Here is an 18,026-nt window from a genome sequence, read left to right as displayed (position 1 = left end):
TTGTTTACATTCTCCTAAGCCGGGGAAGGGATGTGACATAAGCCCGATTTAGGTGTCATAAAATATCGTTCGGGAGGTGCGACAATAAAGGTGAAGTCGACAGTTCTGACCATTATGGAGTAATTTTGCCATGTCGTCCTGAATAAGTGCATTTTTATTATTTCATATTCCTTTTAGCACAACACTGTTATTTGTCATGACCATGCCATTTATTTAGCAATTGGGGAAAATACTTGAATGAAAAGAATATCATGTAAAAATATTGGAGTAGAGATACTGAAACAATGACATTTTGCGGCTCTCTTCGTCGCGTTTTCCTTGTTCTGAATAATTCCCCCACAATGGGCTGAATAGTAAAACGGATGAGCCCATTCTCCCGCTGACATCATCCACCTGTTGGGGATGCTAGAGCCCTATAATGGTAGGCGTGGCTAACCGGCAGATTAAAAGATTAATTTCTCGTCATCTGCGCTTTGCTACATTGTTGTATATAGTCGAATTGTCTCAAAATATGTTTCTAATTCACGTAATAATGCTATTTAAGACTTTTTTTCTCATGTAGTATGCTCTTTAATGCTTTACAACTATATATACTGTGTGTGTATATATATATATATATATATATATGTATATACACACACACATATGTACAGTGTATATATATGCACAGTGCCCGCCATAATTATTGGCACCCCTGAAAAAGATGTGTTTTTAAGCTTCTAATATTTTTTTCCAATTCAAATAATATGGGACCTTAATGGAAAAAAAGAGAAAATTCCAACCTTCAATACAAGTGCATTCACTCAGTGGGGAAAAATCCCACTTAAAGAAAAAAATTAAGATTTTGATTGAAAATGTCCTGGTATTTCAAAGCATTCATGATGCCATGCACCCTAACAAGGTTCCCAGGGCCTTTGGAAGCAAAACAGCCCCACAGCATCACTGACCCACCCCCATACTTCACAGTGGGTATGAGGTGCTTTTCAGCATGTGCATCTTTCGTGTCACGCCAGACCCACTTAGAGTATTTTTTGCCAAAAAGCTCAATCTTGGTCCCACACAAAAATACAAAGGGTCCCAGGTTTCAACTGGGACCGTGTGCTTTGGTCAGATGAGTAGAACTACTACTACGATACTCCTACGTGCATTACGTTTTTTTTTTTTTCTCCGTTCGGATTTTGTCACCGTTTCGGCAACGAGACAATGTGCGTTACTATGCGTTACTACGTTGGTTGAATGACGCAAGAAAAGTCAGAGACACTTAGAGAGAAGAGTGTTGTGACGCTGTAGCAAACGTGATGCAAGGCTATGTGGCTCCAATATATCCTGACTGTAGCCGACAGCCTACAATCTACGCCTAGATATCAAATGCTTATAGAACTACTTATAGAATGACAGACTGCGGCGTTAAAGGGCAACTGAAGAGCTTTTCGGATTTCACTCTTGAGTGTTTTACTCAGTTGAATTGTATTAAATGCATCATTCGCTGTCTCAAAAAGTCACATGAAAAAAATAATAATAATAATTGACCGTGTAGTTTTTGAGTTATGGCCATAGCAACACCATAGCAACGAGGGATGCGCCGCCCTGCCGACCGCTACTTGATGACGTAATTTCCAAAGAGCCTCGCCACCACTCTGAACACGGAAATATAGCACCACGCTATCCTCGCCATATATTGCAAACATTTTCTGGGTTTTACTCGCGAGATTTGTCATGCCATCTCGATGTGCAGCGATGAATTGCTCACAGGAAGACTCGAGACTCTATGAGTGGTCCAAAAAAACTCCTGCAAAGGTTTGGACCGTTTTTGTGAGCATGCATACAGGTCCCCAATCGGCTCATTGTTTTCATCATTTCAGCGACGACAGCTTTGAAAACCAACAACAATGCAACCTTGGTTTTACAAAGACGTAAGTAGACCCTCTGATTCTAAAATTTGATGCACTTCTGTTGATAAACGAGGGGGACTCCGACTGCCTGTTTGTTGAAGCGCGACATTTTTTTGTTGTTGCTGTTGCTTTGTCCTAAGTAGATAGGTTTGCTGCGGTCGTCTACTCATGTGATTTTATTACTATATCAATAGGTATTATGTAAATTCAAATGTCCCCAGCACCAAATAGGTCCTTGTGGTTTTTTGGCCTGTCACAGGGTAAATATAAAGCCTATATATATAAAACAATCCACCTGCCAGGCCCTAATGTATCAAATACATCTCAATAAAACAATGACTATTGTACTACAGCATTAACATCAAGGTCTTCCTATTTGAAGAGGGAACAATAGCATCAAATAGATGCTGCTTTGACTGGGGCATTAATATTTGATCACCAAGAAATTATTATTAAAAATTATTACATTAAAATTAGGATTCATCCAATATTTTCATGCTGCTGTGATTTTTTTTTTTCCCAGGAAGCCATACATAAAATTAAGCGGCGGAAACGCTCAACATGATGAAAAAAGCGTTGCAACTCAGTCGCCACCCAGTTTTCCAAAATCAAGAGAGTGGGTCGAGTCAAATGATGACCCAAGTGATGCGGTGTCCAGCGATGACAACTGAAGAGATCCTGCCAGATGCTGAATTTCTTCCGTCCGCGACATCAGATGACGATCACTTAGGAGAAATAAATGTAGCAAATTTAATGACATGAAATCATAAACTAGTCTTATAAACAGTACACATTTTTAAAAGAAAAATCTAGTTACCTTCATATTTTAATAATAATGATTTATCTTTGTATAGAGTACACTCAATGCTACAGAAAAGAGTAAATACATATTTCCCACTGCCATTATCATTTTTCAATGTTGCACTAGTCCATTGCTATCCTATCTTTGTGTTGCTTACTAATTTATGTTCTTTGATGTGTGCCATTGTTTGCTTGGTATAACTTAGCTTTCTATGTTGTCACAATCTGACAGCGAAAGCTGATGCTGATTCAACATAAATCTGGTATCATTTATTATTGTGGCCATTTGAATATTGTTTCAGAATGTAATATAATTACAATACATTATATACCAATAGAATACATTAAACAGTCAACAAAATATGTCAATGTTGTTTACAATTTTGTGGTTTTATTTTTTTAATGTAATTAATGCCCCTGTCAGTGCTTCAGCCTCCTCAAGTTTGGCTCTCATGTCTGGGAGCTCCTGACGACACAGGCATACACTTGGAAGGGTAATTACTTAAAGGTTTACAGCAACACCTGGAAAATAAAATCGTTTTGTCATTTATTTTGAAAAATCAATAACATATTATTTATTTTGCCACATTTGGGCTAGCTTTACCATATTTAGATCGGTAGGAGCTGTCCCATTACCTAATATCCAGTTTTAGCTATGTGGAGAGCATGGAAAATATATACAACCATGTAATCGCATTCTCTCAAATAGAAAAATCACGATGCTGGACTTAGGCTTACCACTCACTGTCCTGTTCGTGAAGTGTCGAGCTGTCATTCGGTGTCATGACGACATCTGCTGTGTCAAGTAAATTGTCATCTGACGCCTCAGGTTCAAACATGTAGGGATTAATTGTAGATCATCTTTCCTGGGAGCCTTTGCCATCCGTAGCGTCACGAAAGAACGATCCTGAATGGTTACCTTTGGTGGAAATATCACTGATATAGTCGTTGCTGCTATGCTAGCTGTGGATACTAGTCTTCTGTTGCGTCGGGGAATTTACGTCACACTTCGGGTTTGGGAAGGGACATTTAACGGAGTGCAAAAAAACTAAAAAAAAAAAAAAAACGCAAATTATCTTTGCAATTACATGTTGATAATGTCATGATTGTTCTGACGAACTCGTCCAAAGTTTATATTCGTAAAATTACACCAAAATCCGGAAAGCTCTTCAGTTGCCCTTTAATAAACATCCGCCATTTTGAAGCAGTAGACTTCTCAGAAAGGCTCTGTTGTAGTGAACCTTCCTAGCGAACTTAAGTAACTTTTTAACTAAAATACTCCTAAATCGGCAAAATCTTGACTTGAATCCATCTTTAAATGATAAAACTGTTTTAAAACTTTAACATGTCGAAAGCAGACAGAAGGGAACTACTGCAAAAATTGTAGTATTTTTAACAACTAACAGTTGATTCACAACATTAAACGATTTCCAAACATAGCAACGGTTACGATGTTTTATTTACTTATTATTTTAAATGGGGGGAAAAAAAACATGAACAGTAACACCAGTTACTTTGCCAAGTAACTAATTTCTCTTACCTTCAGGTGACTGAGTTACCAACTCAATTACTTTTTGGAAGAAGTCATTTGTAACTAATTAATTACTTTTTAAAAATACGTATGATTAACAACACTGGTCATAAAGATGAAGTCTGCAGAATGAAAAGTGACGAAAGCGGAGATTTCATTCTGCCAATTTGTTGCTTAACACAATTTGCAACTATTGCTGATCACTTCTCAGAATTGGCAAAAGACATTTTCCCTGACTCAAAGATTGCATCGATAAGTTAATTTATCAATTGACGTTTTTAAATTATAATTGGACACACTAACGAACTACATTCAAGTCAAACTGAATTGCGAGCTAAAGTGCAGCCATCAAGACATGATAGAAATTGCCAAAAGTGCTACATACAATTATAACAAAAGTCACTGTTAAATTTTAGTAATCATGATGTAGGTGAAGATATTGATTGTTCTTTGATTGCACCAGGTTATATGGGACAATATTACCAATAAATTCATATTATTTTAAAAATTGAGTTTTATTTTTGTTTCAGATTGCACGCTACATACAACGTTGTAAGATTAGTCACCAATTTGTAAGGGCATACGTCACTACTTGTAAGATTGCCAACGGCCTCGTGTTGACAGGTACGTAATATTTATAGAATATTTTTTGATTCCAGTGATGTGAAGTCGTGATGGAACTTCCAAACGCTGAATCATATCACGCTGAAGTTTCGGCACTAGAACGTTTCTACTTCCGGTTCACTTGACGCAACCTCTGTGTACCCATCCGGGAGTTGCTGTTCTTTCGTGTTCCCTTTTCATAACCGAACGACCGCCTTCAAAACATTTTCATTGAGTAAGTACCGAAGTAAGAACTTAGTGGACTAAAAAGTCCAATTTTAAAGCATAGTGGAAGTCGTTTGGCTTCATGTTAAAGCTTCGCAGGCTTACTTAACTTAGTTTGGTTTAGTTTAGCTCGCTCGCTAAAACACGTTAATGCATTCCGATTGCTTTGGCTTCTCGCCACTTCCGGTTTGTAAAGTTTGTTTTAAGGAAAAGTCGATCGGTTAAAATGAGCGTGATTACATTTAATTGTATGAGACGCTTCTCGATTTGTCTTTAAGATGCAACAATGGGGAATGGGACGTACTACGTCATTGTTTGGACGCGCCTCATGCTGGCAATATGATTCACTTCCGGGTCGGCAGACTCAATGCGGATTGTAACGTGTGGTCGTGCTAAGCTAACTCTTTCGGTGTTTTAGAAAGAAATTATGGGTGTGTATTGTTGTGTTACCGGGTGCAACAGCTTCTCCTACGACTAAAAAAAGGGCGAGGAAAACTGGACTCACTTTTCACCGTTTTCCTGCATGGAGGACCAAATATCAGATCACGAAGGCACGACTGATGGCTGGATTGCAGCGGTTCGTCGGAAAAGCATTTCTTATGATCATATTTCTGCTGGAATGAGAGTATTCCCCTCATCTCTACTCTTGTAAGTTGAACAATTTATCCGTTTTGGTTTCAATACGGTTTTTTTTGTGTTTTTTTTTTTACTGTTGTGTAAATCTGCCTCGGTAGCAATGCTAACCTACTCCTCCTCACCTACCTGTTGTGTTACTAGGAAAACCTGCATATGAAATGCTGACAACACATCCCGATTGGTCACCATATCTCTTCTTGGGTTATTCTGAGGTCAAGCGCACCACATCGGAGCGTTATGAGAGGTTGGAAAGGCGAAGAGTGCACGCTGAAACTTCAGTTTGCTCTGCTCTTACAAACACGATCCCAAGTGTTGTTGTGAAAAGTCAATAAAATATGAATACCAAAACATGACTTGAACAACTTCTTGACAAACTGTAACTGCTTGTTGTGTACTTCAGGTCTTCATAATAAACAGGTGTAATAATTACAAAGTCAGGTGACTTAATTTTGTTATTCTATTTGGAATATGCATTGACAATTTTTGGACAGTGTTGTAGACAAGAACTGGGACTGATAAGTTGCAATAGATTTATTTCAAGTAATGCAATTTCTCCAATACGATATTTTAATTGACAGTTTAAAATCTTTAAATTAGTGCAAACAAGGCCCACCCTCTGACGGGGTCAGCAAATATTATATAATTATAAGTAATACACAAATACAAGATCACAATAAACGTGTCTTTGTCAAAGCAGTTTAAAACACTATTTACTGGCCTTGGGTAAATTGCCAGACAGGATAAATATGTGCTTTAAAGTTCTTGCATTTCCATTTTAAGTATTGCAAGTACTATTCTCCAACACAGTATTTGAACTGACAGTTTAAAATCCTTTTAGTACAAAATGGTCCACACTCTGGCAGGGGGCAGCAAATATTATAATACATAATACATTATAAAAAGCTATATACTATATAAATACAAGATCACAACAAAACCTGTATTTTTTCAAAGCAGTTAAAAAACATCCAGTGGCCTTAGGTAAATAAAGGTGTAAAAATATGTACTTTACAGTTCTTGCATTTCTATTTTAGGTATTGCAACTTTTCCAACACTATTTGAATTGACAGTCTAAAGTCTCCATAAGTGCAAATAAGAATATTATAATTTAAAAATAATAATAGAATATATAAATTCAACATTACAATGAAACGTGTCTTTGTCAAAGTGGTTTAAAAAAAAAAAAAATAATAATAATACGTCACTGGCCATAGTTAAATAGCCAGGCAGAATAAATATGTGCATTACAGTTCTTGCATTTTCACAAGTTAAAAGCCCGCAGTTCATCGACGAGAAGGGCAGACCCAGATGGCGTCTGCAGCAGGGGCTTGTTTGAGTCCGACACAGGACAAATGGAACCACTCCATTGAACAAATTTTCTTTGTCAAATGATCCAAGAAGAGAGATGGTGACAAATCGGGATGTGTTGTCAGCAGGTTTACCTAGGAACACAACAGGTAGGTGAGTCGTAGTAGGCGAGCATTGCTACCGAGGCAGATTTACACAACGGTGTAAAAAAAGAAAAACGTATTGAAACCAAAAGTGGATAAATCGTTCAACTTACAAGAGTAGAGATGACAGGAACACACTCTCATTCCAGCAGAAATATGATCATAAGAAATGCTTTTCCGACGAACCGCTGCAATCCAGCCATCCGTCGTACCTTCGTGATCTGATATTTGGTCCTCCATGCAGGAAAACGGTGAAAAGTGAGTCCATTTTTCCTAACCCCTTTTTTTGTCGTAGGAGATGCTGTTGCACCCGGTAACGCAACAATAAGCACCCATATTTTCTTTCTAAAACACCGGAAGAGTTAGCTTAGCACTACCACACGTTACAATCCGCATTGACTCTGCCGAACCGGAAGTAAATCATATTGCCAGCATGGAGGCGCGTCCAAACAGTGACGTAGTACGTCCCATTTCCTATTACCACTGACTGGAGGGAGGCCAACGCAATCCCGAACATCAAAGAGTAGAGACGTGGAAAATTAGGAAAGGAAATCCAGGTCACGACTAACAACTGAAAAATGAAGGTAAGGACATGACATTAGTTGTATTTTTCATGCAATATCAGACTTTGTTCTGTTGTAATTGTTACTGTAGGTAAGTACTTCTCAAATAGTGCAGAGCGGTGCTATGGGTGATCCATGTGACCTCTGGGAACATACTTTTTGCCTTACTTGAATAAAGTGTATTTGCACATCCACTCAGTGGATAGTAGTAGAGCTGTCCCGACTAGTCAACATAGTCAACGTCATCGATGACGTAAATCTGTCGACGAGCACAACATCCCGTCGACGGTTAATGAAGGGTTAAAAAAAAGATATGCGTGGAAAGTTCAGAATGTCGGACGCTCGGCATGCAAGCGGGGAAAGTGGCACAAAGCCAAAAAAAGCGCACCAGTGTCCAAAACATTGACTTATTTCAAAGAAACAAAGGACGGTACACTGCTGTGTCCTGTCTTTTCAATGCCAAGCTTGGGTGCACGTCGGCCGCGAATAAACTCCTACGCTATCACCGAGTTTTAATTTTCGAAGACGACAAGAGTAAGTCCATCCAACAAAGTAAGGACATGTTTTATTGAAGTTGCTAAGCCTGTTGCGATTTGCAATGAGACCATATATCGCAAGGTAAATAAAAATGAGGGCGATAATTTTCACGGCTGCGTTTTATCACCGCGTGCGTGCATGCATGCATGCTTACATTTGTGCGTGCGTGTAGATTACATATTAGAGGAGTTCCAAAAAATCGATGATTACATGCATTGCGATTCGACACGTGACGATTCGATTACGATTCATAAAGGTTCAACAATGATGATTTTCACTCATAACTAGAGCTGAAACGAATACTCGAGCAACTCGAGTTGCTCGAGTTTAAAAACTGATCCGAGTAATTTTATTCGCCTCGAGTAATCGTTTATTTTGACAGCTCTAAGCATCACGTTTTGCTCGGACTACTTTTAATGCGGGATAACGCGCTAATGTCACATGCGTAGAGGAAGAAGAAAAAAGGAAAAAAAAACTTGCATCAGATATTTTCAACTTTTGGAATTGTTTTGACACCCCGCCCTTTATGCACTGTTGAGTGATAAACATTTGACTGAAATAAAATATAATTTTCTTGTGGAAAAAACAACAACAAAACAAAACAAATATATACCACCCATCCAAAGAGCATGAGCGCTCTTTAGTGGAGAAAAAAATATTGTTACCTTTGATTGGTATAGTGGAGCATGTGGTTATTGTTGCAACGTCTCAGTGGTGAAAATGACAGAGCCTCTGTCGGCATTTCTGGAAAAAATCAAGTCAATATGTAGAATAAAGAGGAAAAATATTTATTGTCTATTGTCATTCAACACATTTTTAACACAAATTATGCTTCTCAGCCCACCAATAAATAAAACATGTAGTTAGTGAATTCATCAATGTATACAGGTAGTCCCCGGGTTACGAACAAGTTCCATTCCTACGCTGGAGATGTAACCCGAATTTCCGCGTAATTCGAAATTAACCCTTTAAATACCGCCTAAATCTTGAAATAACTATCCAAAAAACATGTAATACACACCATTGTACTGTCCTCGCCAAGATGTTGAGGATAGGTCCATGTGGTTTCCTGACTTTATTCAGCTTCTCATGAAATCAACATTTACAGAATGAAACTAAAATAAAATGATATGAAATCGGTTTAGTCTTCAATAACAGCAATTCAAATTTTTGGGCGATAACTTGCTGTTGATACAGCAATAACAATGAACGCAAACGATTAGCATGTATCAGTTAGCGTCCGCACATCATCAAAAATAATCACATCAACTCGCCCAAAGTATTCGACCACAATTGAAAACGCACAAGAAACAGTCCAAAAGTTGTTGCCTCTGGGTGCTTTGAAAGTAACAAATGTGCGCGCAGGGTCTTTCCTCTCTCACACTCGGCTTCCTCTTGGTCGCAAATAGCTTTTCCTTGTGTGTGTGCGTGCACTCATCTTAGCGTGAACAAACACGTTCTTCGTGTGTAAATGCGCTCTGGCTTGCAAGCTTCGCGTGCGGAAGAACTAGAGGTTAGATTTTGTGCCCGAACCCGAACCCTCGGGTCGGGTCGGGCCCACAATTTAAGCATTCACGTTCGGGTCAGGTCGGGTCGGGCCGCCATGCCGGACTAATAAATTATTTAAAAAAAAAAAAAAATGGAGAGCAGGCTCTCTGTATTGCGCTTTTGCTTGTGCGTGTGCACGAACGCCGTGGCGCCGGCCGCTTTTCCTTCTTGTCCTCCCCTCTACCGTTTGCGCACGGCCGAGGCGCCCCCCTCTCCTGTTCCCTCTCCTTGTCAGAGAGGCGCGTCCATGTGAGAACAATATCCCACACACTCAGAAATATGTTTAACAAACTCCCAGCGTTATTTCGTTGTGTGAATGCTTTGATAATTCTAAAAAAAATATGTAGATTATTTAAACATTAAGAAAATTTGCGTTTTTTTCTGCCAACTCGAAGAAATGAAAATAAATTGCTGCTGCTGCGTTTTTTCCGCGTCACTCAAAAAAAAATAAAAAAATTAAAAAATCGGGTTTTTCGGGCTCGGGCCTGCAAATCTAGTTAAGTGATCGAGCTCGGGCCGGGTTGGGCCTCAATACCAGCGGGCCGTGTCGGGTCGGGCTGGATTTTTTAGGCCCGAACTAGGCTCTAGGAAGAACTACCTGCCCTGCATTTCTTACGCCAAAATAATTGCATGCATCACAAAACAAAAGTCAACATTATAAAAAAAGGACTGGAGACTCCAGCGTCGTAAAGTTGAAATCACATCATTGGGGTACATCATGACTCGGGGACGACCTGTTTTTCTCTCTATATCTCCGACGTCAGCAAATCACGTGATTTTTTTTTTTTTTCACCCAGTGTCCCACTGATGTCACTGTAGAAGGTCTTCACCCTGAGAAGCATGATCCCCTTCGCGTTAAAAAGGAGGAGTCCGACATGCCGTGGATCAAACAGGAGGCGGAGCCAGAGACCCCTGACATGAAAGAAGAAAAACAGGATGTTGAAATCCTCAAGTTTCCAATGGGTGTCAGTGTAAAGAGTGAAGAAGACAAAGGTCAAAGCAATGACATCGGAGCAGCGAAACCTTGGAGCGACAGCTCATTTCAGCACCTGACAATAAAAGGAGAAGGACGATCGCAACCGGACGGCCTTTTAGCTCCGCTTTCGGACAGCGACGACATAACGTCACATTCTTCTAACTCTAATAGTGTTGAGGAGGAGGATGACTTTGACCAAAATGATTCAAAATCTTTAAACAAGTCATCATTGAAAAGAGACATAAGGGAATGCGCGGTTGGGAAACGTTTTTCCTGCTCAGTCTGTCATAAAACATTTTCTTGGAAATGTGTTTTAAAAGAACACATGCGTACACACACTGGGGAGAAGCCTTTTGTGTGCTCGAGTTGTGGTAAAAGATTCACCCATAAGGGAAATTTAAAAAGACACACAAGAACACACACTGGAGGGAAGCCTTTTGCCTGCACACATTGTGGTAAAAGATTCACTGACAAGACTGATTTAGAAAGGCATAAGCCTACACACACTGGAGAAAAGCCTTTTGCCTGCACACTTTGTGATAAAAAATACTCCTCGAAAGCCAATTTAAACATTCACACAAGAACACACACTGGAGAGAAGCCTTATGCCTGCACACTCTGTGGTAAAAGATGCATCCATAAGGGAGGTTTAAACTATCACATAAGCACACACACTGGAGAGAAGCCTTATGCCTGCACACATTGTGATAAAAAGTTCTTCACGAAGGCAGATTTAAACATTCATACAAGAACACACACTGGAGAGAAGCCTTATGCCTGCACACTTTGCGATAAAAGATTCATCGAGAAGGGACTTTTAAACAGACACACAAGAACACACACTGGAGAGAAGCCTTATGCCTGCACACTTTGCGATAAAAGATTCTTCGAGAAGTTTAGTTTAGAGAAACACACAATCAAACACACTGGAGAGAAGCCTTATGCCTGCACACATTGTGATAAAAAGTTCTTCGCGAAGGCAGATTTAAACATTCACACAAGAACACACACTGGAGAGAAGACTTATGCCTGCACACTTTGTGATAAAAAGTTCTTCGCGAAGGCAAATTTAAACGTTCATACAAGAACACACACTGGAGAGAAGCCTTATGCCTGCACACTTTGCGATAAAAGATTCATCGAGAAGGGACTTTTAAACAGACACACCAGAAACCACACTGGAGAGAAGCCTTTCGCCTGCACACTTTGTGGTAAAAGATTCACTGAGAAGTTTAATTTAGAAAGGCATAAGCAGACACACACTGGAGAAAAGCCTTTTGCCTGCTCACTTTGTGGTAAAAGATTCATCCGTAAAGGAGATTTAAAGAAACACACAAGCACACACACTGAAGAGAAGCCTTTCGCCTGCACACTTTGTGATAAAAAGTTCTTCAACAAGGCAAATTTGAACATTCACACAAGAACACACACTGGAGAAAAGCCTTTTGACTGCAAATCTTGTGGTAAAAGATTCTTCGATAAGAGAGGTTTAAACAGACACACATGCGGATACACTGGAGAGAAGCCTTTCCCCTGCACACTTTGTGATAAAAAGTTCTTCAAGAAGGCAAATTTGAACATTCACACAGGAACACACACTGGAGAACAACCTTTTGCATGCTCACTTTGTGGTAAACGATTCACTCTGAGAGAAAATTTAGCGGTGCACGCAAGAAGCCACACTGAGTAAAAACCTTTGAATTCTGACAAAGTATTCTGATTCCTGTATTTACAGCGGGAGAAAGCATTTCAATTGAATCACTTTCCCAATGAGCCTCTTTTGAAAAAGTTGTTGAAATGATTTTTCATGTGCTGTTCTTTTTTTACCACTATCCAACACAAATATTTGTTTTAAATTGTGTAAATTGCATGACATGTTTTTCTGTTAATTGTTCCATATATTCCTAACATCGTGCTTTTAAGGTTGTTAAGAAAAATTGATCCTTAAATCGCGATATTACGTCACGCAATTCTCGTATCGATTCAAAATCCGGCTGCATCAATCTTTACACATGTGATTTTGGTGGAAATAATTCAGTGGCTGCACTTTTTACTCCTGTCCAGCAGTTGGCAGCGTGAAGCAGCATTGCCTTGCAGTCTGCTGAAGCAATAACAACAAGATTAGACTAATCCAGTACTTCTCAAATGGTGGGGCGCGCCCCCCCAGGGGGGCGCAGAGCGATGCCACGGGGGGCGCGAGTGACCTCGGGGAACATGCTTTTTTTTTTTTTTTTTGCCGTACTAGAATAAAGTTTACTTGCACATCCACTCCGTGGGTGGCAGTGGCGCTATCATTTTCAAAGTGCGTGCAGTATTTTTGAAGTAAGCAAGAGCACACGGAAGAGACTCATGCAGAGCTGGACTCACGCAGCGAGCCACTGTCTTCTTCGGTTCTCACGTGTCCGGCCGAGAAGTGCCGTTTTCGGCTTGGGATCGTCACGACCACCGCCCTCACCTACGGTTCTCCCTCGGCCGCCGAGAATGCGCTTTTTTCGGGCCGTTTGCCTTTGACTTTTAATATAGTGGGAAATGAGGAAAGATCACTGTTTACTGAGTCTAAAAATGATTATAGCGGAGAAGCCAAATCAGTTAAGACGCCACTTAAAGACATTAGACCTCAATCTCATTGATAAACCGCTTGATTGTTTTTCAGCGAAAACGTGCCGAATATTGCCAATTGTCACAATCGTCCTGCTTTGTCAGTGTTATATCAGTAAACCAGTGAGCACTGTGGTGAATCAGCGAAAATAAAAACTTTCCTTCTGTCCAAAGACCTTTTCCCCCCCTTCTATTCAGTTTTGTTTTTTTTCGGTCAAATTTTTTGGCATGTTGTCCTGAAGAGTAAATGTTTCTAATCAATTTGAATTTGTTATTATTTACTGATTTTATTACATTTTATTTTTCAGTATCAAATGGTCAAAAATGTACCTTGAGTGTATTTTTACAGTTTGGATGTGACTTTTTTTTTTTTTTTTTTTTTTAACTTCAGGCAAATTGATGCGCGTTAAGTCTTTTCTGTTACAAGCAACACAATGTTAAAAAAGTTATACTTTATTATAAGTTGATCTATGTTACTTTTTTTCTTTAATAGAAAAAAAAGGACACAATGTTAGGCTGAGGCGTACTTATAATAGTAATATAGACGAATGATACTATTTACAGTGGCGGCAGAGAGTTGGGGGGGGCGCGAAACATTTACGTCTTCCTTGGGGGGGCGTAACAGAAAATAATTGAGAAGCACTGGACTAATCTGAGTAGAGGTTTTTGTACGTCGCCCTCTAGTGGTTGGCCGTCATTACTGGGGTGTTTACACAGTTATAGCAGCCCACCGTCAGTCGATGTAAACAGTAATATTAGCTGCTGTGTGCTGAGGGCGGCACACCTCAGCAATGGTGGACAGGGTACTTACGGTCATTTTGCGTGGATTCGTCCCTTTATAAATTTGAAATTTGGGCTTATTGTGGATTTAACTGCAAAAACGGAGGCGTAGAGTAGTTTTACCTCTTAAAATCTACAAGTCTTTCTATCCGTGGATCCCTTTAACAGAAAGAATGTTAATAATGTTAATGCCATCTTGTGGATTTATTGTTATAATAAACAAATACAGAACTTATGTACAGTATGTTGATTGTATATGTCTGTCTTTTCTCATCTTTCCAGTCCAACAATGATTTACATAAAAATATGGCATATTTTAGAGAGTAGAGATTAAGATTAATTCATTTTTAAACTGTGATTAAGTCAAAAGTTTCAATCTTTTGACAGCCCTATTTTAAATGGTTTTATTTGATTGCGTTTGAGGGGGAAAAAATGGACTGGCACTTTCAGCAAGAAACGGGGGTAAATGTAAGTCTGAACATAAATGAGAATAATGCACTAAATAATAATGGTAGGGTCAATTCTATCCATACAACATATGCAAATACAACCTAAATGACCATTATAACTGAAGTCATTATATAATGCAAATAAGGTTGCTTAAAAGTTGGTGGGGACAGTTTTAGCATCCTCAAAATTTGGTAGTGTTATGTCCCTACCATTGGCGGAGTTTTGACTTTTGGGCCAGGAAGGGCACAAGATTTTGATGACCCCAAAATGAAGTGTCAGCAATAAAATTAACTCACAAGAATATTTATAATAATAAGTTGAAAATGAGCTTTTTTTCCCTGTCATTCTTGAGGGGAATTCTAAATCAGGCTCGTAGGACAGAGATACCCGCCAAGATCATCATCCATTGAATATGGTACGCCGGCCGGTGTTGTGCCAATGTAGTTACCGCAGTCAAAAATTATATCCCCTGAGCGGAGCCATATGGAGGTAGATTTGTGTCTTCATTATTCGATCAAAAAATGTATTTGAATGAAAAATAAATTTGAAACAAAAAAAAAAATGCATTTGGAAGCTTTTTTTTTTTCTTTTTTTTTTAATTGAAGTCAATTTTTTTTTTATTGAAGCAACTTTTTTGAAATGTTGTTTTGCGTTTGGGCCACATTTTGGCAAGGACGTTTGTGTCTTTATTATTCAATCAAAAAATAAGTTGCTTCAAACAAAAAAAATATGTATATATATATATATATATATATATATATATATAGAAAAAAGTTTTTGAATGCGCAAAAGTATTTGAGACTCAAATATTTGCATTTGAACACTTAATTTTTAATTTAAAAATTTTGATTTTAGGAATCCTTTTTATGTTTGGGCCATATTATGAGTAGGGCATTTGTGTCAAAATCAATCAATCCGCAAAAAAGTTGTTTTATTAAAAAAATATATATTTTCAAACAAACAAAAAAAATCATTTGAAAAATGAAATTGCCCTCCCCTAATTTTTGTTGTTGTAAATAATATGCAAAGCAAATGACCGTCTAAGGTGCTAGTCACATGAGCTGTTCGAAAAAATAATTTTGACCCATTATAAAAATACCTTTTTTTGTTCATTTCATTCATTTTTGTTTGCTTTAATGCTTTACAACCTATATATTACAACTATATATAAACAGTATATGTATGTATGTGAATGTCAATTACATGCAATGACACTTTTCGGCCAACAGGAGGGCCTGGGCCTCCCTTAAACTCCGCTTATGGTCCCTACCGTCCTTATGCAAACCTACGCCCTTGGTATGTACAATAAAGAGGAAAAATTTAACGGCTCTTGTGTAGCCCAAAGAAACAACCCGCTTTGACTCTAGACTTCTTCCCAACAGTCTCCTCTCCTGGCCGTTCCTTCCCTGCGCCTCGATGTAGTTCTTACTTGCACTCTTCTTCTTTCGTACTTCAGGAATGGTTAGTGGAGAAAAAAAAGCAAAATTAAAGGAGCCTGAAAAGCTTCAATGTTTAAAAATGAACAGAGTTCTTTGCTGGAAGAAGTGCAGCGGCAGCAGTACAGTCAATGACTAGAATGATATGTTGATCATATTTATTGAATATTTTTTGATTCTAGTGATTGGAAGTTCCATCACGACTTCACAACGCTTGATCATATGCTGAAGCAAGGGCGTAGGTTTGGTCTCAACATTGGTATGGACCATATTACCGTCATGCACATAATACAAACAATGATACAAATAGGGCACGATTAGCTTGACTTCGTTGTTCCTTGTGGAGGCTGGCCTAACTGTAGTAGTTGTGACGGTTAGCAAGTTTAATGTTCTGCTAACTCTGATGCAGGTCGGACTTTCAGTAGCAAAATTAGTAGTGTTTCCCCCACCTCTACAACATTGACGTCGTTTTACATGACTTACAGTGGCTGCTTCTGGACGAAAAAAACTTCTAATATGCCTCTTCTCTGAAGGGGGCGGAGGAGGCGGCATGTTGTCACCATGAATCTGTTGGGGTTGTGGAGTATGTCTGTGTGTGTCTTTGTAGCGGGACGGGTGCTACAAGTCATCAGCCAACCAAACGTTTGTTTGAGGGAGAAAAAAATGGACCGGCACATTCAGCAAGTGAAAAGGGATAAATGTCAGTCTGAACCAGAGGTTACGCTAGACTTTTTCGTTGTCTGTCATTTTGACTGACGGTCATAAAAATCCGGTCACAATCTATTTTTACCCGTCACTTAAATTTTTTAAATGATGATAATGGCATTGTGGTGACCCTTTGTTTGGCATAATTCACCTTCCGTACTTGTGTGTCCATTTGGCCGAGCGCGTTACCGGCCACGACAGTCACGTGACAGAGACACTTAAGAGCCGCGCGCGGTCCCCACACTATCCACTCGCTCTCGCTATATGATTGGCCGAAGAGTCGAAATGCTCTCCCGTGAAATGCCTGTTTAAAAATGTTCCCGTTGTTACTTCTTGCGTTCGCTTATAAGTGCCCATTTAAAAAGGAAAAGCGATGGATGATACTACACACAGAGCGTATTATTAACAAATGTTAAAGTTGTATAATCGTATAGCGAGAATAAGGAACGTCACTGACAAGCGCAGGCCCCCGTGAGTGGATAGTGAAGGGAATACGATAGTGCGCCTACAGCTAAAAAGACTCTTAACATTGCATACCGCTTCAACATATTCAATAGTATTTAGTTTTCATTCATTTTAAATTAATATTCTATCCGAACAAGCTTAACAGAGAATCCACACCGTGCCATCACACATCAAGCAGATGAATATATAACTTTTTCTCCGCAGTGACAAAAACAGCTGACTGTGGCCCCAGTAGGTAGGTAGCCTACTATATGTAGCATATGGAACAATGAAATTAACAGTTCACCTGCTGTGGCTTGAACGTCGTCTCACACTTTCCTCCTGGTGCGCATGGACTTGAATTGCGTGCCCGCTTGTGCAGTCCCTGTTTTTTCACCTCAATTATCAACACCATCGTCGTTTTGGGGCTTTTTGAAAAAACTTCGGACACTCAGTTGCCTTGACATTTTTCAGAGTAAGGCCAACGACGTCATGCATCAAGAGAGACAATAGCTAATTAATATGCTCACTCGCCACCCTGTAGTCTGGGGTGTGAATTGCAACCGGTCAAAATGACGGATGGACTTCAGTTTTTTCCGTCACCGTTTTAAAAAATTGGTCAACGACGGAAAATATTCGGTTAACGCGACCCCTGGTCTGAACATAATGAAAATAATTCACTTTACAATTTTAGGGTCTATTCTATTCTTACAACATATGGTAAGACAATCTAAATTACCTCTTTATCTGAATTCTTCATAGAATGAAAAGAGGTTGCTTAAAAGTTGGTGTGGACAATTTGAGCATCCTGAAAAGTAGGTAGTGTTATGTCCCTACCGACCCTAATCAA

General features: G+C 39.2%; 1 protein-coding gene across 3 annotated transcripts; it reads left to right on the top strand.

Annotated features, from left to right (window-relative positions):
- Positions 1-4,968: 4,968 nt before the first annotated feature.
- On the top strand, positions 4,969-14,441 carry LOC130915409 (gastrula zinc finger protein XlCGF57.1-like). Of its 3 annotated transcripts, XM_057835415.1 has the most exons (3): positions 4,983-5,062; positions 7,633-7,723; positions 10,585-14,440. In XM_057835415.1, the coding sequence occupies exons 2-3, from the start codon at positions 7,718-7,720 to the stop codon at positions 12,451-12,453; spliced, it is 1,875 nt and encodes a 624-aa protein (XP_057691398.1). In that variant the 5' UTR covers positions 4,983-5,062; positions 7,633-7,717; the 3' UTR covers positions 12,454-14,440. The 3 variants fall into 3 exon arrangements, with proteins under 3 accessions (XP_057691405.1, XP_057691398.1, XP_057691391.1); XM_057835422.1 differs by lacking the exon at positions 7,633-7,723 and having other exon boundaries at positions 4,969-5,062; positions 10,585-14,441; XM_057835408.1 differs by lacking the exon at positions 4,983-5,062 and having other exon boundaries at positions 7,499-7,723.
- Positions 14,442-18,026: the final 3,585 nt, after the last annotated feature.

This window comes from Corythoichthys intestinalis, chromosome 1 (genome assembly GCF_030265065.1).
Source record: "Corythoichthys intestinalis isolate RoL2023-P3 chromosome 1, ASM3026506v1, whole genome shotgun sequence".
NCBI lineage: Eukaryota > Metazoa > Chordata > Actinopteri > Syngnathiformes > Syngnathidae > Corythoichthys > Corythoichthys intestinalis.
Note: the sequence above shows the minus strand (reverse complement) of the source record. Positions and strands in the feature narration are given on the sequence as shown.